Here is a 23,596-nt window from a genome sequence, read left to right on the forward strand (position 1 = left end):
CGCCCTCCTGTCAAGGCTGAGAGCAGGAACACAGCAGGACACCGTGACTCCGCCCACTCAAGTCTCTCCCCATTTGGACTCAGAGTGGCCGTGTGACACGCCGCGCCCGGGTCAGCGGCCCCGGCTGTATCGATCCGAGTGCTGTTTGTTAAGGAGAACGCTGCTGAGCACAGCGCAAGACGAGCCGTCCAGAGACAAGCAGGAGAAACCCGAGGGGGGGGGGGGGGAGCCAATAAAACCTTAATGGACTCAACAAAAATAGCACCTTTTAATTGAGAGGAAGCGGGAAAAAACATAGAACAATGGAGAGGAAGAGAAGCATGTGGCTGAAACACTGGAGGCAGGAGAAGGAATTCCTCCCCAAACCAAACACTGTCCAAAAGCCTCTCTAAACCACAGAGGTCCTCACTTACCCAAGCACGGTCAGGTAATGATTAGGTCCGAGTTTAGCTCCGCTGCCCTCCCAAACCACCATGTGACGGACGAATAAACACATATAAGACAACAAATCATCAGAACTGAGACATCAAATCAGGCATTCACGTGAGAAATATACAGCTATGTAAATATGAGCATAAATCAAAACAAAACCACTATGAAATATCCGCCCCCTCACACACACACACACACACACCATCATCACCATCCTAGAGCCAAACACACACACACATCCACTCCATCTCCCCCTCACGCCGTCGTTTGGTCCGAGGTTTTCCAAAGACTCCCGAGCGTCGCACGGCTAGAAAACGTGAACGATCCCCGGTTAACGAATCACCGCAAAATATACTTCACGTCTTCTCCTAAATCTGCGGCTTGTCTCTATGACTTACTGGATACCAAGGCGTAAGGCATCGGACGGTGATAATCCCAGCGGATCTCTACGTATGCTTATACTTCAACTTCTCCATCGGCTTGTATTCACACAAGCGAGAAGAAGCCGAGGAGTTCCTGGAATGTACGTCAAAGATCTCGCATCGAACTGCACCTTCAGTTCATAGTGAGGACTTGCGGAGGTTGTGGCAGTATCCTCGCATTTGACGCTTACAAGAGATAAAAAACGAGAATAAGGAGCTAGAAGCAGGGACACGTAATTCTGTTCAGTTCCTTGATACTTTCACCAAAGTTTCTGCAGTAGATACTAAAATCTCGGTGTGTCTTTTCTCGCACATACACCTGCGACGTGCCTCGCTCGATTCTGTATCAACGATTCGGCATTTTCTTCTGGCTGAGACGAGAAGAAGGACGTTATTACTGGTAGCAGACCGACATTCCCCGTGGATTCCTATAGGGGTCAAAAAACGACGAAACATGGCGACAAGTGACTGTTGAATCTGAGGTAAATAATTGAATCGAATATTCGATTAATATATTTGAGATGTAGACTGCTGAAGTTTTTTTAAAGGACCCGTGGTTTCAGTTATCGTGACTAGTCTCCGTTGTGTCTGTGTGATAAGATACAATATAAGGAAACGTGTCCACCTTATGAAATAAAAAAAAATGTCTGCAAAAACAAAAGTTTCACAAGAAATAGATGTGTGCACACTTTCTGCAGGCCAACGAATTTTTCAAAAGACGATTTATTTATTGTATTTAGTATAATTTTGAGAAAAGAATTAGTGGGGCAAACCCGAACACCCCATTATATGGACAAAATGGTCTCAAATGAAGATACAAGTTACACCACACACTTAGGTGTGTTACCTAACATGCTAAGGGACGTCTGAAATGATGTTGAGGACATCTGTATAACAGTGAAATGGAGCGTTTGTCACTGTTCTTAACATACATTAAAAAATACACTTTCTTAAATTCATTTTCTTAAATCTCATAAAACTGCATAATCATATACAATTGTGTACAAATTAATAGTATACATGAAAGACGCATGAGTTAATATTAAACCCATTATATTGATTGTAAGCAATCACATTTTTCCTGAAAACACTTTTACTTCAAAAACGTATTACACTACATGAATGCGTGATAAAAATCATGACCAATATAGAATTGAATAGCTTTGACTGAACAAATGAAATTCTCAACAAATATTTTAGCTGACTGATGTGAAGAAAAGTGTTCAAAGAATATTTGGACACTCCTGATTCAACCCTGGCAGTGTTTTACCCTGGGAGTGTTTTACCCTTGGGAGTGTTTAACCCTGGAGATTGTAACACCCAGTGGAGTGTTTAACTTTGGGGTGTGTTTTACTCTTGGGTGTATTTAACCCTATTTTACTCTTTTAATGTTGAATAATAACATTAATACATGCTGAGTTATTATAAAAGCAACTCTCTCTTTTCAGTTGCTTTATTGTAACGGTACTGGCAAGGCAGAAAAATTGTCAGTTACAAGACATTTGTACCTGCTTACATCCCACTATGCATAGTTCACATTGAATCTTCTGTTATATGATTTTCTCTCATTTACACAAAAATTCCATTGGGGAACAGCTATTTTTATGTCCTGTCCAGTGATGTGAAACTAAAAAAACAAAATAAGTAAGACAAGTTGTTGTGATGTGAGTGTGTTGCTCCTAAGTGCCTCTCTTGATGTGTTCAGGACCGTAGTGCTGGAGCCCGGCTGAGGTGTGATGACTCCACTGTGGATATCTTTAATGCTCCTGCTCACCGGAGCATCTGTGGGGGTTATGGAGGTGGGCCCGCTCCTTCAGCACCGGCCGGACCCTGGAGCCCCGCATTCTCTCAGGAACATCACTCTGGCTGTCATCTTACCTCTGCACAACACAGAGTACCCATGGGCGTGGCCCCGCGTTGGCCCCGCCCTCCACTGGGCTCTGGAGAAAGTGAACTCTGACCCAACCCTGCTGCCCGGCCACCACATGCAGCTGGTCTTTAGCAGCAGCGAGAACAAGGAGGGTCTGTGTTCGGACTCGGTGGCGCCCCTTGTCGCCGTGGATTTGAAGTTCGCTCATAACCCGTGGGCTTTCATCGGGCCGGGGTGCGACTACGCCTCCTCGCCCGTGGCCCGGTTCACCACGCACTGGGAGGTTCCCATGGTGACAGCCGGCGCCCGGGCGCTGGGCTTCAACATGTATTCGTCCATCACCAACACGGGTCCCACGCACAAAAAGCTGGGCGAGTTCGTGGCACGGATGCACCACGGCTTCGGCTGGCACAGGTACGCCATGCTGATGTTCCACGACAAGAAGAACGACGACCGGCCGTGCTACTTCGCGGTGGAGGGCCCCTACACGGAGATGCGGGCGGACAACATCACCGCGGTGGACATGGTGTTCAACGAGGACGCCGAGCCAGTGCCGTACGCAGATCTCATCAACGATATCAGGCAGCAAGCCCGCGGTGAGTGTGACGTGGGCTGACTCTTGCTTGGTGGTGATTTCTATGTGTTAATATCTGCAGTTTTATAAGCATGTGTTTATACCTGCAGGACGTATGTGTTTTGATGATCAGGATTCTCTGAGGAGCAAAACATCTTGAAGTAGCGACAGTAACAATAACAATAATAACAGTAATAACAATAACAGTAATGTCAGAACTAGTAATAGCATAGGATCATGTTTTATATTTACAATTTCAGATTTGCGTGACTGCATTCCAACAGGCCATAATATAACTATAATATGATAAAGTAAACTAAAATGAAACTAAATAAAATAAATGAAAAAAACAACTAAAAATTCCACTAGGACACTTATTAATGATGTTAAAAAATATATATATATTTATATATATATTCTGAATTTCTAAGCTGTACTTACAAAAGTCTCACTTTAGTGCTATTTTTACGTTATTCATGTAATGTATTAAAGGTATAGCTGCACCATAGATGCTAATGACTATATATGAAATTAGCATACACTAAAGCTAGTGCTTAGTATGCAGCTAACTGTTCATTTAAGACTGTCTTTGGTCTATGATCTCAGTCTATGTTTACATACAAACATGGATGCTGTATTTAAGACTCTCCCTCATGTCAATGGGTTTCAGCATCTTTAGCCTTTCTAGCAAATGCAGTCATCAGACACTTTATTAGTGTAAACGAATGGAAACAAGTCTTCTGTGTGCATCTGTAAGAATTTGTGGTGGGGCCACGACTCCATGGTTCCTTCAAACTTCAGATCAATAATGTTTGTGGTTAGCTTGATAGTCTTTGTTTTTTTCTTCTGAACCAATCATTTATGTTCTTTAAGGACTTTTTATTGACCTTATGACCTTATTCCTAATTCTTCATGTCCGGTGTCATGTGTTCTGGTGCTGCCTATTTCACTGTGAGTATTCTGAAGAACTGCACAAGTGGAGTGCACAGAGACCCAGTTCCTGATGACTCTTCTGGTACACCATTAAGAATATTTAATAGGTCCTTCAGAATTGTGAAATAGTGACATTAGACATGAAACCTGAGACACAGTTATGAAATGAGAGACAAAAAGAAAGTCTAACTACATAATAGACACAGAGAATTCAGAGGTAAAGATGCTGTTGAGAAAAACTCTGGGAAATGCAGGATAACAGCTGAAAGAGTAATCCTTGGCTCTCTGGGAACGTGGTGGGAACGCCATTTCTCCTTGTTCCAATTACATAATTGGACAAAAGTACATGTAACCAATTATCAGAGTACAAAGACAGCATACTGGCAATACATACACTTCTCTCGCTCTCTCTCTCTCTCTCTCTCTCTCTCTCTCTGTCTGTCTCTCTCTCTCTTGCTCTATCTCTCTCTTTCTCGCTCTCACCCTCCTGCTTTCTTTTTCTCTCTCCTCATCTCTTCACTTGCCTCTTCTTTTCCTACCTATCCCCAGGGCCTCGTGCTAGAACTGAAGATGATGAGACAGGTCCACCAATCCCTCTCTCTCTCTCTCTCTCTCTCTGTCTGTCTTTCTTTACCTCTATCACTTTTCTCTTTCTGTGTGTCAGTTCTGTATGAGTAACTCTGGGCTGTCTCATCTGAGCTCCGCATCTGTGTGTGTGTACATATGTGTGTGTGTGTGTGTGTGTGTGTGTGTGTGTGTGTGTGTGTGTGTGTGTGTGTGTGTGTGTGTGTGTGTGTGTGTGTGTGTGCGCGTGCGTGCGTGCGTGTGTGTCTGTGTGTGACTGGCTCTTGAGCTGCAGAAAGATGGATCTGGTTAGGCTAAAGCATAAGACACTGCCAAGACCTTCAAGGGGAGAGGTGTTTTAGAAATACCAACCAGCACATGCCATCTTCTTAGTCAACACAAACACACACACACACACACACACACACACACACACACACACACTCCTCCTCACTCTTTCCTAATGACACACACACATGCCCACATGCCTTCGGCACCTCTTGGAGCGCAAGAGAGAGAACGAGGGAGAGATAGAGAGTGAGAAAAAGAGAGAATACTGTGGAGGAAAGTGTTGCTTCATACAGCATAGCCATTCGCACCGAACATGGAGCCACATCACTGCGGTCTCCCTATTGTACACACAGGAACTGTTGCCATCCTGTTTGTAGTTTACATTTTACACACATCTATTCTGTCAGCTATCTGTTGCACAAGGCAATAGTGTTGTAACAATGATACGAATCCTGAATATAAGGTGTGTGTCGCAATCAGGTGATTAAATTCAAACGCTTTAATGCTGTTACTGACTAATTGTATGTCACAATTGTGAAAGGTTTTATATACTTCATATTAGGCATCTTTCCACGTTCACATTCTGCTAGCTTAATTAGGGTTAGATATGTTTTGTCCACTTTAAGTATCAGTGTGTCTTTGCTTAAACTTACTCAAACCCCCAGGGCTACCAATTTAACATAAATTGTGCCTCTGTAAATTGAATTCACCAGTTTTGCTCTCTGGATAGATATTGCTGATTGGCTCCCGAGGCTTCTTAAATTCGAAGCCAGATAAAGAAGAGCAGAATGGCTGAATACTGAGAGGACTTTTACACGGGATTCTTCCTTTTTCTTTGGACTGGACTTCTGGGTTCGAGTGGTCATAGACCAATCAGAGCTTAGGCTTATCCAACCCAGATACTACAGCTACATGCGTTAACATGTGGCGTTTCCTCCCTACAGTGACCAAACAGCCAGAAACATCATCCTCATAGTTTCATGGCTTAGAATCTGCAAGAGTTGAGACTTATTTAGCATCAGGACCAATCTGGTTTCATAGTGCATCCCACAGAACTATCACTTGTGAGTCATTGTTGCTCACCAAATGAATCACAAGAGTACTCGTCACCAGGTCCAGGTACATTTTGACCCATTTGCCTTATAGCAACCAGATTTGTGTTAAAATTGTGTAACATCATATATTTTAATTCAAATTAATAAAATCTCTCTTGGGTTTCTTCATTACTCTTAATTTCCTCGTTTTTCTTCTGCTGTTGCGTTAACAACGATCATTCCCAGACTCTAAGCCACAGCAGTAAATCTGTAACTGTTTCCCGATTGACTATATTTCTTGTTCAGTACATCTCACGCTCAGCAGAGGTTGATGGGCCACATTTTGCCTTAATAAGGGAACAGCCTGTTGACATTCATGATTGGTAGATATTTCCTGAAAAACATAATTTTGTCCTGACTTTTGTTCCTCTTGGCGATGGTTTATGACCCTATTTTTGGTCTGGGGACTAGTGTGGGTATGGGGCCTGTACGTGTTATTGACCAGGCCTCTGCAGTGGGGACCAGGGAATTGATTCATGAGCTAATCAGATCCAGATTGAGGGACAGGATCCCCACTCTCACTCACACAGCATGACCCAAATACACTGATACTTCTGTGACCTTTGACCCTTTGACCCTCATTCTGACTAGCTCAAGGGACTGAGGTATTCAGATTAGATAAATGCTGATTCACAAGTGATGTACACAGACTTCTGAAAGTTGAGAGTCTCTGTATTTTTTTACAATTGTATTTTGTTTGATTCCTTGCTTATCAGTGATTAAAAATTATTTTATGTTTTAAAAATAACTAATTCTACAAAGATTTTTTATAATTAAGAATGCTCCTCCTAAGTTTATTTTTTCAGAATTTGGTAATTGCTCAGTGTCAAATTATTATTATTATTATGGCAGGGCGTGAATTTCAGTGCGGGATTGAGCCACCACAAATCAGAACCAACACAGTCACTGATACGAACTAGAGGCACGCAAACATGGAGCGCTGGCTAAAACGCAAATTTCCATCATCTGAAACTGAACCCGCTCAGAAAATATCACCGGAACCCGAGCGGACCAGCACAAACAGCAGCGGCGGTGACGTTGACGAAGCTAATCCTCAGGATTCAGACAGGTGACGGTAGTAAACTAAAGCAGCAGTCCAAAGATAAGTTTCAGGCCAACTGGCCAAGAACATATCCTTGGCTTAATAGCGGAGAAATGAGCTGCTCGATTTGTAAAATGTACGGTGCTGTGCCTTTTACCAGCCGATGCTACAAAACGTCGACTTTAAGTCGCCACTCGGCTAGTGTCTCTCATACAGCAGCACTGAAAAGAAAGGGCAGAGAAGACCCAAGAGACAGGTTACAGTGTATATAGTTCAATGTATATCTTGTTGAAGCACAGCAAGACCTGTATTTAAGCTCACCAGTAGTATCCCCCCAAAATGTAGAAATCCCCCTTATGTGACACATTTAAGGAGGGAAATTCCCACTCATTTTGAAAATTGAATTTCAGGCCCTGATTATGGGTGATCCATTTCTAAAACCAAGTGTATCGCTCTCAACCACATGCTCAAGCATGCAGGTCAGCTTGTGCATTCTTGACTTTGAACTCGGGGAAATATATTTATGACCTTCAAGCTTGAAGTCACTTTGACCCTGTTGTCGCCATGCTTACAGCAGTCCCAGAATGCATCAGCACGGCACGCCTCCGAGCTTGCCCTGCTGCCATGCACACTGATTAAACTAATTCACTAATTATCAAGCCCTTAACGAGTTGAATTAGATCAGTTACAGAAATAAAAACACTAGACGTGACAGTGTTCCTAAGAGTGTCCAGGGAATCCACACTGCTATGACTTAGTAGTGGTGACCTTTGACCTTAACTACAACATGATAGCTTTCTGGCACCAGGATGTACCAGGATTTATTCTTATGTTGGTTGTTGCATAACTACTCATGGTACACTGAAAAAAATAAAGCATTGTCTCAATGTAATAAATTCATTTAGTCATGAATTTAGTGTTTTAGATTGAGTCAATGAAAAAAAAATCGTGTGATTGATTAATTCAGTTTTATTACATTGAGCCAATGCTTTATTTTTTTCAGTGTAGTCTACTCATGCTTTACCATGAGTATATGGAGAGTAATAAATACGGTACGCTTATGTGGTGTAGAGGTAAACACAAAACCAATAGTCCACTATAGAAGCCTCGAAAATGTTTGAATGGTCTTTAAAAACAACACGCTCAGGAATCAGTCCTGCATACGACTGGGTTTCTCTCTCTCTCTCTCTCTCTCTCTCTCTCTCTCTCTCTCTCTCTCTCTCTCTCTCTCTCTCTCTCTCTCTCTCTTCCTTTCTCCCTCTTTCAGGGAAATCCTTTCATTATTTTCCTGCCTTTCTATCCATGTGATCAGACTAAGAAGAGGTGGGAGTTTCCCAGGTGGATCATGGGTGGAACAGAGTGATTTCAGGTTCTCTATTAGGTCCCATTTTGAGGATGTGAATACTGGTTCTTTGTGTTGTGTGGAGACACAGGGAGGCTAATTCAAACCGCATGGCAAGTTGCAGTCCAAGATTGCATTACAGTGTGGGGCTGTAGTGTGTTTATCACTGCTCCATTTGCTAAATCAAAGCTGGGGGTGTTACGTGTACCTGTGTGTGTGTGTGTGTGTGTGTGTGTGTGTGTGTGTGTGTGCGTGCTTGCACACATGTGCCTTAGAGAAAGAGAGAGACACTGAAAGAGAGAAGAAAATCATGGCAGCGTGTCCTCGGGGATCATGGGCGAAATCACATCGATATGAAATCTTTTTCTCCATTTTAATTACATGCTGGTGTTGATCTAAAGTGCATACATTCCCTCATCTCTTCATTAGCGGTGCGCACCATTCCTGCCGCTGTGTGGGAACTCGGTTCTTTTGCGAGTTCTTGGCGGCGTGGCTCGCTGTAGTGGTGGTGACGTGGTACCCGAGGGAACGTGAGAAACAAGGGACCCTGGGAGAGGAGACACCCCAGGAGTCACGCCTCTCCTCTAGGGGTACGGCTGCTTCTGAGACCCCTGCTTTCTCCATCCTGTGTGAAGGACAGGCCTGAACCCCTAAAAATACTACCTTTCTGTCGCCATGACCGAAAAGCTAAGAACTGGAGCCAGTGTTTCCATGGTGACAGGGAACATCTGTGCGAGTGTGTGTAGGTGGGTCGAGGCGAGTGGGGGGAGGGGTGTATTGAGGGGTACGTGACCTGTTACCTGTGAACTGTCAGGGAGTAATAGAACACACTCACATGGACGATCTCACACACACACACACACACACATTTGTGTACTCTCCTGTATAACGTCGAAGCATAATCTAATGTCCAAGCACTCGTGCAAACAAACAGTATGTCTCCATCTACGGCACTTGTCCACGGGAGAGTACACCATCCACACACACAGACACACTCCATTACGACACGTTACTATCCCACCTGCCTTACGTGTCTGAAATCCAGTAGATCACAGACACCTACATTTGCATGTCTGATCGCGCGAATGAAACGATGTGTATGCTTCAGCACGGGTGATTCTCCTGCCAATACGAGTGTTGAATCGGCGTTTTACCAGGCACTACTGAGATATGCGTAGGGTCAAACCTATCACAGACCTGCCAGAATGCTTTATACCGCAATAAAGGGGCGAGCATACGTTTTTCATTTTAACATTTCTGTTACTTTTCCTCCAGACTGTAATTCATATCTCATTTGTCGGGCCGATTGTAGTGCCTGACGGGAGTGCAATATCCACTGGTGTAGCTTTTCACGCCACGTGTGATGGGATATAGAATGTAGAGATGCTTCTCACCCACATTGAAAAGAGTTCAGGGTTAATTGTCTCCAGAGTCGGGGAGAGTCGCTTCAGTGAAATAAATACTCAGGTAGAAGTGAGAATAGTCCAAGAACACAGGAGGAGCAAGTCAAATATGAGGTTATCCACATAGTTACTGAGTTCCCTATCATGGGGATAGGTGTTGTGTGGGCTATAGAATTGCATTGTAACTTATAATTTATCACCAAGAGCGTCTGTTAGAACTGAAGCTGAGTTTTGATCAGTGCTATTTGTAACATTTGTCTTGCTGCTACACTTTTGGACTAAAACAAAATGCCGAAGCTTGAAGCATGAATTGTAGGATGTGTGTCCAAGTACTCGCCTACAGAGTTCAACATAAAGAAGAATGACTGATTGAATGTGAATGACAACGAAGACTGCATTACTATTTTTAGGATTGCACATGAGTGAGGTATACTGTATGTAAAATAAATATGTTTAAAAATAATCTGAATGAATTATAGGCTACTCATTAACTCATTAATACCTACTCTTGAAGTCTCAGGACTGGGTTTCCTAACAGATGGGACTGCATATGTAACCAGTTGCCAACAAAAACTATTTGAGTTGTGTGTGTGTGTGTGTGTGTGTGTGTGTGTGTGTGTGTGTGTGTGTGTGTGTGTGTGTGTGTGTGTGTGTGTGTGTGTGTGTGTGTGTGCGTGTGTGTGTGTGCATGCTTGAGTGTTATTTATACACAAACATACAATAACATCCACAAACATACGCATGCATGCACACACATGTACACACACACACACACACACACACACACACACACGTACACACAAGCACACACACAAACACACACACTCTTAAGCCCTAATCTGCCTGATTTATAACATTTGATAAGGTTGAGTTTGACGTGTGTGAGAGAGCAAGAGGGAGATGTCTGGCAAACACACCTGCAGTTTCAGTCACTTCCAATAAATGGGGCCATCTGTTGCCCTTGGTGACCGAAACAGAGATGATGTTAATCAGCCCCATTTGAGACATGCGGGTTTTGGAGCTGCAGGGATTTACGTTGGCAAACACTGTCAGACCTGGGACTGGGTGTCCATCAATGACAATAGACGTTTAGTCTCCATAAAATAACTGGAGACCTTTTGAATGGAGCAGGATACAGATCAACACAGAATACAGATAAACACGGATCAGTAATCCATCAGTGTGAAGCAGCTCCGGGCCCGTGAGGTGGGATCTGGTCTGGGTTAGGGTTCTGTGTGGCGACAGGCAGCATTTCGCCCGTGCGGGGCAGTTTAGTTTGGGGGGAAACGACTCTTCCGCCAGCTCTGGCACTAGCTTGGTCAGTGCAGGAAATAATCACGTAGGATCCCACTGACAGTAAGCAGTGTTTGAATTTCTCTTAGCACAGTTCTCTCAGACCCATGTGACCTGTAATGCCCCAGGATTAGGTAGTACCCAGCCAGCATCCCACCGTGTCAAAGAACAGCGCCACTATGCCACATCTTTTGGAACATTTCAGAACATTTGGATTCTGATTAACGTCTTAAACATGAGCTTTGCTTTTAGTAATTTCTTATTTTTTATTATAGATTTCTCCTTTAGATTTGTGACCAGTGGCCTGGGTGTGACGTACATTCTTCTTTGAACATTCCATCCTTTCCTGACTTGACTAAACCAACACAAACGGACCCGTCCAGTGACGCTCGCCGTCGTCCCTCTCTTCATCCACCCATCCTCAATTTGCAGTTTGTAAAAATGTACGTCAGCTGCGTGGAGGGTTCCTTCTCCATTCGAGTGCAGATTTCGGAGTGCACACGGCATGTTGACAGAGTCACACTTGGCTGCCCACCTCCCAGATTTAATTAAACCAAAGTCCCTTTTCCCCTGGCTTTCCTGTAAACCGCTCTGCAGATCATTAATTCTTATGGCTTGACACCGGGAGGCTATTCATCAGAAGCAGCGGCTAATAACATTCCGAGGACACTGAGAGAAGTGTGTGTGATGGGGTGGGGGGGTGGTTATTGGGGGGGTGGGATGGTGGGTGGGGTGGGGGTGGTGTTTGGGGTGGGGCAGGGGTGAAAAGCCAACTCTAAATTGTCTTTGGCTCTCTGGATGGGTTACACATCTAAGCCACTTACACATGGACATGTAACGCACAAAGGCTGATTCAGACCAGTCCCAGGCCTTTATATGAGGATGATGAAAATGAGAGTATGGCCGCATATATGTAGAACCCCTTTCGGCGGTGTGTGTTAATATTTCGGCCTTAAATATAATTTTTTTCTATATTAAAGAAATGGTGGCTCGGATGTGCCTGATTGACCGGGCACTACGTCAGGACTGTCTGTGTGTAACAGTGCTGTCTGCTTGGGTTTCCATGGGTGGGGTTTGCTTTGGAACATGTGCAAATGCATGCTGACTAGGCTAGCAAAACTCCGAATGTAACAATAACCCAGCTTGAACGGTCAAGGGGACCCTCCTTCACAGGCACCGGTTGCTCATTAATCTATCCAAGCAGACATTGTTGAAAGAGGACAATTTCGTGGGCAGACACAACAGGTTACTGGGCTTTTTAAAGCTTGGGAGCTTCTCTCTGGGGAGGTTTAGTTTGTGTGTCATGCAAAATGCTGCTTTTAAGGTAAATTCTTTGAGCTCTTTTAAGCCTTGGCAGTTGTTAAGCTGTTTGAGGTCTGGAGGTGGGTTGTGGCTGTGATTGGTGGATGCTGAAGATGACTTCATAAGATATCTCCGGGTTCATCGTAGAAGAAACGATGAAATGACGCCGGGGTAACAGAACGTGATGGGAGTGCTAGTGTGCTAGAGAGTGATAGTGTACTAGAGAGTGATAGTGTGCTAGGGAGTGATAGTGTGAGATGCAGCAATGGGAAATCAAAGACATTAGCCAAATTTCCTATCAGAACTAACTTGTTTATAGTCATTCTAGTGATGGATGGATGGATGGATGGATGGATGGATGGATGGATGGATTTCATGCCATCAACTCCTGCTATCAGAGAAAAGGAAATTGATAATGTGGTGTCCATCGGGCATTTCCATTAAACAACAGCCATATTCACTCTCTGCTGTTTAATGCGGTTTGTATTCCATCCAGACTGGATTGAGCCCAGATAATTTTCAGTGAGTCTTACATCTCTCTTGGACTACGCTGATCTTATAATCACACCAGTTACTGAGCAGTTGAGCCAGTTACCTGACAGCTGATAGCGCTGTTAATGTGGCGTTACCTGTTAGCTGATGCTGGCTAATCTGGGGTGGGCGGTGGGGAGTCTGCTGTGAGTGTATCATCTCTTACACTTGTGAATAGCTATGTGGTCACTTTTGACTGTAATAGCACTGCTGATCACTTCCCATGTGCACCTTTTAACAGCACTAACGATGTGGCCAGCCCGCTCTTATACTCGTGCCTTGATTGCAATCACCCATTCCACCAATCACCAGGCAAATCTGAGCAAGATTTCCAGATGATTGCTGAAATTATGTGTGCCCACTATCTCAGTGTTTGTACGGAGCTCTTAGAAGTACGAGAGAGTGAAGTCGTGCATGTTTTTGCTATAACAAATATGAGGCAGAACTCAGCATTTCTTCTGACATATCGAGTGCTTACAACCTCTTAGCGTCCCCAGGATCCTGCTCTGGATTCCTGAGTTTGGAGTAAGAATGCATGAAAATAAGCAGCAGTTTGCATGCTGAAAGAAACACCGTTGTTGCTCTTACGCAAACTGTTGAGCATTGGAGTTGAGCCGCGGCGTTCTGGCGTGCTGTGGCAGACAGCTCAAGCAGGAAACCGTCCGTGCGGGAGGAAGAATTCTGCCAAATATCAACAAATGTTACACGCTCGCAATCCCAAAGCAGTGAGGAAAGGAAAGATAAAAAGACGAGTGATATTTCAGTAAGTCAACAATCCAAACACTTTCCAATATTAGTAGTGATGTGTGAAAATCTGTGTGTAAGACCAATAACTGTTTTCAGAGCTAATAAAAAAGTATGGAGGTGTGGGGGTAATAAGACTGTAAAGAAACTGAGCAGAGGAGATGTGGGGGTTAATCTGGGAGATGTGATCAGGGGGGTTAATCTCTGAGATATAATGTGGGACATAATCTGGCACCCAGACTAGGATTTGTGATCTGGGAGGTAATATGGAAGATGCGATCCAGGGGCTAATCTCGGAGCCAAACTGGGAGATGAGATCTGGCAGCTAAACTAGGAGTTACTAAGCAACAGCTCAGAAAGATGCTGTATTCAGGTGCTATACATGTAATGGATGAAAATGGTCCCTTTCCAGAACCACTGATGCTGATGATATATGATGTGTGTGTGTGTGTGTGTGTGTGTGTGTGTGTGTGTGTGTGTGTGTGTATATATATATATATATATATATATATATATATATATATATATATATATATATATATGAATGAATGAATGAAAGAATGAAAGAATGAAAGTAGATCTTTGGTTAAGCACCATGGCAACGGGTGCAGGTGCAGCATGGAGTGTTTTGCCATTATGAGCTCCTCACCGATCAATTATTTACAAAATTACTGTGCAATAACGGCTGTCTTCAGAACAGCTGCAACAGGTGACAGGAAGAGCAGGTGACAAGAAGAGCACGACTGCATCTGAAATAGCATACTTAAACAGAGCATACTAGATACTTAAACAAAGCACACTAGATACTTAAACAGAGCACACTAGATACTTAAACAGAGCATACTAGATACTTAAAGCACACTAGATACTTAAACAGAGCACACTAGATACTTAAACAGAGCACACTAGATACTTAAACGGAGCACACTAGATACTTAAACAAAGCACACTAGATACTTAAACAGCGCACACTAGATACTTAAACGGAGCACACTAGATACTTAGACGGAGCATACAATATACTTAAACGCAGCGCACTAGAAACAGATTGTGCTGATCTTATAATCACAGCAGTAACTGGATTAAACTACACTGCTCAAAAAAATAAAGGGAACACTTAAACAACACAATGTAACTCCAAGTCATCCACACTTCGTGTTCAGATAGGAAGCAACACTGATTGTGAATCAATTTCAACTGCTCTTGTGCAAATGGAACAGACAACAGGTAGAAATGAGAGATTTTCGACTGATTTCAAAGATTTTTATTAATTGAGATCTAGGATGTGTTATTTTAGTGTTGAGCAGTATACATTAGATTCAGTACGCACTGCCTGACCGGTAAAGCAGTAGGATTTTTCAGTACGCAATTGTACTGTGTGCTCACTGCCTCACGTGACTTTACCATTACAGTGAACGACCCATGACTTTTGAACTTCGTCACGTGATCTTTCAAATTGATGCGCCAAGACAAATCGCCTGCAACCCCCTTTAGTTCACATAGCGCAACGGCTTTTAAGAAAAACGAAAGAAAAACCAAAATGACCTGCAGCATTTTTACATCATCCGAAATATTTTACGTGAGAAAACACATAAGCTGGCCGCATCAGCACATTTTGACACTGTTCATACAGCAGAGAGCGAGTGTCAAATGATTGTTTATCTATTTTAATATAAAGCTGTTCTAAACCAACTCATTTCATAACATTTTGAATGTTTATTATTTCTGGTTGTAAACTCGCTGCTCTCCACCATTTTTGTAATTAGTAAGTCATCTTTTGTGTTCTGGAAAAATTTATTTTGGTTGCATACTGCATACAGCATATTGATTTGGGGCCCAATTAGTAGTATGTGTGTAGTATGTAGTAGTGGGCTATTTAAAACACAGCCAATGTCTCTGGAGACAAGTGCTCCAGAAGAACCATGGGATAGGATACGTTGATATACTTCAAAATGTTTCCCGATACAGTATGTAATTCAGACGTACAGTATAATTAATACTATGTATTCGGACAAACTACATGTTCTTGTTTACTGCTTACTGTGTAGCATGGAAATATACAATGTTGGATAAACAGGAAGAGCAGATTACAGGAGGAGCAGGTAACAGGAAGAGATGGTAACAGGAAGAGAAGTTGACAGGAAGAACAGGTAACAGGAAGAGATGGTAACAGGAGGAGCAGGTAAAAGGAAGAGAAGGTGACCGGAAGAAAAGGTAACAGGAAGAGCAAGTAAAAAGAAGAGAAGGTAACAGGAAGAGAAGGTAACAGGAAGAGAAGTTGACAGGAAGAGCAGGTAACAGGAAGAGAAGGTAACAGGAAGAGATGGTAACAGGAAGAGAAGTTGACAGGAAGAGCAGGTAACAGGAAGAGAAGGTAACAGGAAGAGCAGGTGACAGGAAGAGCAGATAACAGGAAGAGCAGGTAACAGGAAGAGAAGGTAACAGGAAGAGCAGGTGACAGGAAGAGAATGTGACAGGAAGAGCAGGTGACAGAAGGAGAACGTGACAGGAAGAGCAGGTAACAGGAAGAGAAGGTAACAGGAAGAGCAGGTAACAGGAAGAGAAGGTGATAGGAAGAGCAGGTGACAGGAAGAGCAAATAACAGGAAGAGCAGGTAACAGGAAGAGAAGGTAACAGGAAGAGCAGGTAACAGGAAGAGAAGGTAACAGGACGAGCAGGTAACAGGAAGAGATGGTAACAGGAAGAGCAGGTAACAGGAAGAGAAGGTGATAGGAAGAGCAGGTGACAGGAAGAGAAGGTGATAGGAAGAGCAGGTGACAGGAAGAGAAGGTAACAGGAAGAGCAAGAAACAGGAAGAGAAGGTAACAGGAAGAGAAGGTGACAGGAAGAGCAAGAAACAGGAAGAGAAGGTGACAGGAAGAAAAGGTAACAGGAAGAGCAGGTGACAGAAAGAGAAGGTGACAGGAAGAGAAGGTAACAGGAAGAGAAGGTAACAGGAAGAGCAGGTAACAGGAAGAGCAGGTAACAGGAAGAGCAGGTAACAGGAAGAGAAGTTGACAGGAAGAGAAGGTGACAGGAAGAGAAGGTAACAGGAAGAGCAGGTGACAGGAAGAGAAAGTGACAGGAAGCAGAAAGTGTAGTGAGAATGAGGAGTGGAATGTGACAGAGCAGACATAAAATGCAAAATGTAAAATATAAATAAAAGCTCAAATTAGGCTCAAATAAAAGCCTAATTTTGTCTCCTGTATCACTCACCCGCTCCCTTTACCTCTCTCTCTGTTTCTATTCTGGATCTCTGTCAATCCCTGTTTCAAAGTATTTCATATACAAAAAGCATGCAAAATGATTTGATGATTAGATTTTTAAAAGGTTTAGAGTATGTTGGGTTTTGGTTATCCATCATCATTCTTTATCTAAAGCATTGTTTCCATGGTAATCATGTGGACTGAAATTTTCACCACATCCTTAACTACAGGAAACTCCAGATACAACAAATACTACAGATAAACTGTAGAGCTCCCTTGTTTGGAATATTCCTCATGTGACGAGCGATCACGCAAGTCTCGGGGAAAATGGAGGATTTGATGGATAAAGTGCACTCAAAATCCAAATGCAATCCAAAAAAAGATGCAATAACCAGCAGTCAACTCATACATAGACAAGACATATATAGACAGAAAAATGACCCTCAGGTATCAGGTTTCCTAATGGGCCACGCCCACCTGAGGCATGAACATGATGTCACAAAGATGTCACAAAAATACTGCCGCTGCTGACAGAGGCAGCCGGTAGGGGGCCTCCATACCGTGACACTTCATATACTTCTCATATAATATTCATATGGATATTCTTTGCATATTTAATATATTCTTCATATAATATCAATATGTATATTCATCATATACATTTATGTTTGTTATCTAGTTTTTCATTGTACTACACAAAAACAGATCCTATACTATAAAAATAATATATTTTTAATAAAAAAAAAGGTGTAAGCATAACAATCACAGTATGAAATGAAGGAACAATCTGTGCCATTTTTTCTGTTTTGTACTTAGCATCAGCTTGGGCATGTGGGTTTTAAAGGTCCAGAGTGCCGTACCTCGTTAGGTGTCTCATTAGGAGTCGTGTCTGGCCTTAATTGCAGTGCTGATTTGACCCCAGTTAGACAGTTAAGACCAAAGAGCCAGACTAAGTTCACTCGTTGCTCCTCTATGTGCCATCTGTGCACAAACAAGGAACTCTTGATTTTGGATGTGTAATTTAGACGTGAAACGTCTTGCATGGGGCACCAGAGTGCTTCCTAAACCTTTTGGAAGCGCTGGATGTTGTGTCGGATGTGACCTTTAAGTGCTACGCAGAACAGGTCTCTGGTTATCTTCTACAGACATTATGTGAATGAAGATTTGCTAACACACCTATATGCAAAAGGTAAAATCATAAGTGATCTGTATGTATATGTTACCCATTTTATATAGTTAATGGCACACATTTGTATCTTTGTGTTCACACATGCGGAGCTTGGAGCATGTAAATATAATTTACACCATGTACGTTTATTTACTATATGGCATACAGGTTGTCATGGGGGTTTTAGGAACTCTCTTCCATGTAGACTGGCACAACCCAAAAAGCACAATACCATGTCTCTTCCTCCTGGACTTCCTGGTTATCCGTAAACAAACCACAACAATATTGTACAGCAAAACGAGACCTTCGAGAATGCCCGAATACACCAGCTGGATGTCAATAAATACAGCCAATAAAAAAGTAAAGAAGTAATGCAAAGTTGAAGAGGTACCCTGTGGCTGAACCGCAGAATAGAAAGCGTAATGTGATAGAAATCCAGCTATGAGAGGTGTGTGTGCTAAGCCCACAAAACACATCACCAAATGTAACATTTGCCTTATCAGTAAGTAGCACTGCAGTAACACGTTTCCTCCCTTCTGGACTACAGACGTATTTTACCGTTTGAATTATATATATGGTGTTATAGCATTTTGTCAATATTTGCATGTCATAACATAATAGAACATAATAAATCTGTATGGCGGTAAATGTCCTAGTGAGAAGCTGATGTACATTTGATGATGTTTTCTGGAACAGTGTTTGGCCATATATTCAAGCTATCAACAAAGTTCTGCAAAATGTTTCTGCATTTAGGTAACTAACAAACCAACAACTTTATTTAAAATCATTTGTAAGAACTGGTCTATTTGGTTTGAACATGATGGTAAACTTTGCAATTGAACAAGTAGGTGTACCCAAAGAGGAAGGTGATTGTTTGAGCAGGACCTCAGAATGCCACAAACTTATGCCTTAAAAAATACAGAAGTAGGTGTTCAGAAGAGGAAACTTTGATGTTCCTGATGAAGGAACTCTGAAGAGGAGAGATACCATTTTGCTGCTCTGTCATGATTTTTAGAAAGAAAATGTATTAACTTTGCATAACTGTGCAGTTCCCATCCTGGTGGAAGTTACAAATGCACTAAATTTTTTACATAGTGTTTTTGATTGGGCTTATTGTGGTTTTCACCTTGAGTGCACAGCAGAAATTTGACATCATTAAACACATTTTTGCCACAGTAACTCTGAACAGGAATACATGTTTTATCTTTTATGAATCTGGCCCAAAGTGTTTACCCATGCTCCGTCTGTGGACGTGTACATCTGCAGAGAATGCAGTGACTAGTCTGTGCTCTGACTGCGGTGGCGTCTGCCTGCTGTGAACCTTCCTCTCCACTCTTGACTGCAGTGGTGTACGTCTGCTGTAAGTGGGAGACGTTCCGGAAGCTGATGGTGCAGTTCTCGAAGCAGAAACTTCCTCGGGAGGAGTATGTCTTCTTCTTCATCGACCTCTTTGGAGAAAGCCTGCGTGGCCACCCGGCGAAACCCTGGGCCCGAGGAGACGCTGACGACCAGGCGGCCAAAGAGGCCTTCCAGGTGTGAGCTGCTCGACCGTCACAGTCACACGCCATACTTCTACAACCTTAATAAGTGTGTGAAACTTCAGAAAGGCTGACCTTTAACCCCCGCCACTCCAACAGCCCACAAGCGGGTCTAGTCTCTCATTATTAACCAGTGTGACTACAGCACATCATTTTGGTATTAGTTTCAGTGTTGTCACTAAATCATTCACAGAAGTTACTGAATAATGTGCATCAGGATTAATAAGTCATTAAAATTGCTTGTGGATGAGGAGGTTAAACTGAAGGGGGATGCAGTGACAGAGACATGACATGAGTGTCATGACAGGGAGCCTAGAGATTCATCAGAGAGCCGTCTGAGTTGCCAGCTTGTCTTTCTATTGTCTTAGAGTTTAAGTAAAGTTTAATGAAAGTTTAATAAATAATCCTCGTTGCATGTGCCATAACACTTTGTGATTTTGTCTCTACGAGCAATCGCCCGCTTCAGTGCTGACATGAGAGAGGAGTTCAGGCCTGCTGGGAGATTTAGCCTCTTGATCCCTGCTGAGATCCTACTCAGACTGGACGCATGCGTTTAGTGTTATCAACTAACGTTTGTGGAGAGCAGTTCACTGCTGCAAGCACATGTACTGATGTATCTGATGAATGGGAATAATCCATTAGCCCAAAAGCACAAAAGTGCTCCACTAACCACAAAACCAGTATTTAGTCCTTTAAACATGAAATTTAAATTTCAGATTGCAAAGAGTGCCTGTATTACATGTGACTGCTCTAGTCTGTACCTAAGTGCCAAGCTGTAAGCCAACGTTAATTTCCATCTTCACTTCAATTTGTAAGCGTCAAGGCTTTTATGGACATAATCATCCTTTTCTCTTTAAATCTAAAGAAACGGCTTTAATTCTGTGCGATGCGGCCTTGTGAGCATTCTGTGTCCCCGGCCCTGTGTCACAGGCCAGCCTGTGTGTGACGTTCACAGGGCACCTGGCTGTGTGACGGAGGCGTGAGCACTGGAAGGTGATCAGACGTCTGCCGCCGGGCCCAGCTGGGCTCGTCTCGCGGTCCCGTCGCTGCTGTGGGAAATCACATATAAAAACAAACATATTTGTTGTGTTTTGTAACTTACTTGGCTGTATTTCGCCTTGGTTGCTTTTTTCCCGGCTGCCCGGTGTGTGTCGTGGCGTAAGTAGGGCACGGAGAGATGTGTGCGTCTGAAGTGTGCTCGGGCTGATGAACGCCCAAGCTTTTCCCGTTTCCCTGGGCTTTGGCAGCTGCCCCTGAGGCAAACATAGCCTCAGAACCAAACCAGAAAGGGGGGGGGGGGGGGGTGTTTTGCTTATTCCTGTTAGTGAGGGTCTGGTTGGCCGTTATGGACCTTGAGCACCGTGATGCCGTGTGGCCATAATGATATCGGTGTGTCCAGTTTGGGAGTTTGACCTCCACCATTTGATTTGTTAGTTGCTGCTAAAAAGAAATATAAATAGGAGAAAGAGAAGGATCAGTTAAGATCAATGGCCTAACGGTACCTAATTACACCTAACTCACTAATTGTGTCTAACTGTAACTAACAGTGACTTACTTTGCCTAACTGTGCCTAACTGTGACTTACAGTGACTAACTGTTACTAACTGTGCCTAACTGTGACTTACAGTGACTAACTGTGACTAACTGTGACTTACAGTGACTAACTGTGCCTAACTGTGACTTACAGTGACTAATTGTGACTTACAGTGACTAACTGTGACTGTGCCTAACTGTGACTTACAGTGACTAACTGTGACTAACTGTGCCTAACTGTGACTTACAGTGACTAACTGTGACTAACTGTGCCTAACTGTGACTTACAGTGACTAACTGTGACTAACTGTGCCCATCATGATTATCCAAAGCCTCCCGGGGAATCCAAAGTCCTTCCTCTACTATCTGCATACTTTTCAGATTCGCTTATTTGTGATGAGAGAACAAGTATTACTAATCACATACTTTAATAGCAACATTATTACATAACATACTTTAAGATTAATAACTAAGTAATAGGCCAGGAGAGCTTAACCCTGGATACTTTAGTTTTAACTTCTCATGAGCTTGCTGCTAATGTCAGAATGATTTGGTTGTCATCGGAACAGGAAGAATTTTGCTAACACGAACATGACCGCCCTCCGAACCACACTGGTTGTGGGGCTTTTCCCCCTTGTGTTCTTTCAGAGTGTGAAGATATTGACCTACAGAGAGCCCCAGAACCCCGAATACAAAGACTTCGTGTCAAGGCTGAAGAAAGACGCAAAGGAAATGTTCAACTTCACCGTGGAAGACTCTCTGGTAAGGCAACGTAAAGCCACAACCCCACTTCTCTCCGCGTGACCCCGCTGACCTCGCGTTGAGCGCAAACAGCTGCTCTATGTTTGCGCAGCTTCTCTAGAATGAGAACCATTTCTGAGGCCAAGCTGGAATGTCATTTGGTGCAAGAGTTCACAAGTGCTATTAGTCAGCTTTAAAAACAACTCATTTCATGTTTATTAAGTCATTGGTAGGTTTTGGCCACGGTAATGACGTTCCTTATAGGAAATTCCTTACAGGAAACTTATTTTGACAGAAAAGTTGGAATGATGCAGGGAGAGGGGTTTGCACATTTCATAACCGTTGAAATGCCTGTGTGTGTGTGTGTGTGTGTGCGTGCGTGTGTGTGTGTGTGTGTGTGTGTGTGTGTGTGTGTGTGTGTGTGTGTGTGTGTGCATGTGTGTGCGTGTGTGTGTGTGTGTGTGTGTGTGTTTGTTTATTTATTTAAGTCTGCTGATCTCAAAACAATGGATCACACTGGGACGGTTCTAAAGCTCGTGCTGCATTTAGGTTACTTGGAACAGATTGTGTGATTATGCAGCTGGTTGTGGTGGGCGCTGTGTTTGTATGAGATACAGTGTCTCATGTGCGGTCCCATCCTGCCAGGAATGGCCATATCTGCTGCCAGTGGTCCTCTCAGAATGCTGTATTTATAAGATTAGGCCATTTTGCGTATTACTGGTGTCAACTGTCCTTTGAGCGTACCAGCCTGCTCAGAACACACAACATCATTAAACCAGCACGCTGAACGCCTGGTAGAAGTTAAGACAACATTCCCCAAGTCCCCCGTGGGTGGTAAAAGAGCCGCTATCAAGAGTTATTATCAGTCACTGTGTGCTTTGGAAGTGGAAAGTGAAAGCTAATGAACCAGAGCCCCATACTGAAATCCTTCTGAATCACCTTCTATTAGATGGATGGATTGTAAGGTGGTGCTTAAAGGAGCTTTATCCCAGCATTGTATCTTGCCGAGAGAGTTGTTTAAAATGTGTGTGGGTCAGCTACCTGTTCCAAACATTATTCAAACCCCCTTCTTAATTCAACATGCATGGATTTCATGTTGGGCCTTTTTAAAGACGTCTCCCTCTGTGGGCTTCGTTCTGAGAGAGGGCCTCTTCTCTCACAGTTTTGCTGCACTGGGGGAGTTTTCGGGGGTGTGGCATCCTGCGTCCGTCACACCCCACTCCTCTTCCTCTCTTCACTCCTCCTCCTCTCTTCTCTCTTCCTCACTCCTCCTCCTCTTCTCTTCATCCCTCGTCTCCTCAGCAGTGATCCAGGAGTAAGGGGGTGTGGCTGCACTCATCCTCTGCAGTGAAGTGTATGTGAAGTCCATTGTGTGTGTTGGATAGCTAATGAGGACTCTGCTATGACTGTGGCCGGTGAAGAGGTTACTACAGCAGCCTGTTAGTCTTGGGTGCCTTCCCATACTCCCTGTGGAGAGCTGTTAATTGGAAGTGTTCTTTGCATAAAACACACACACACACACACACACACACACACACACAAACACCTGCCAATCTACTCCAATATCCATTAA

At 43.3% G+C, this 23,596-nt stretch overlaps 1 protein-coding gene across 1 annotated transcript in view; it reads left to right on the forward strand.

The window, feature by feature from the left end:
* Nucleotides 1–315: 315 nt before the first annotated feature.
* Nucleotides 316–23,596, forward strand: part of npr1a (natriuretic peptide receptor 1a) — a 54,929-nt gene continuing 31,648 nt past the window's right edge. The window contains exons 1-4 of the mRNA XM_077008402.1: nucleotides 316–1,336; nucleotides 2,560–3,320; nucleotides 19,557–19,744; nucleotides 21,931–22,044. Of these exons, the coding sequence (XP_076864517.1) occupies nucleotides 2,591–3,320; nucleotides 19,557–19,744; nucleotides 21,931–22,044 (1,032 nt within the window). The 5' untranslated portion in view covers nucleotides 316–1,336; nucleotides 2,560–2,590. The remainder of the gene's footprint in view (nucleotides 1,337–2,559; nucleotides 3,321–19,556; nucleotides 19,745–21,930; nucleotides 22,045–23,596) is intronic.

Source organism: Brachyhypopomus gauderio, chromosome 6 (assembly GCF_052324685.1).
Source record: "Brachyhypopomus gauderio isolate BG-103 chromosome 6, BGAUD_0.2, whole genome shotgun sequence".
NCBI lineage: Eukaryota > Metazoa > Chordata > Actinopteri > Gymnotiformes > Hypopomidae > Brachyhypopomus > Brachyhypopomus gauderio.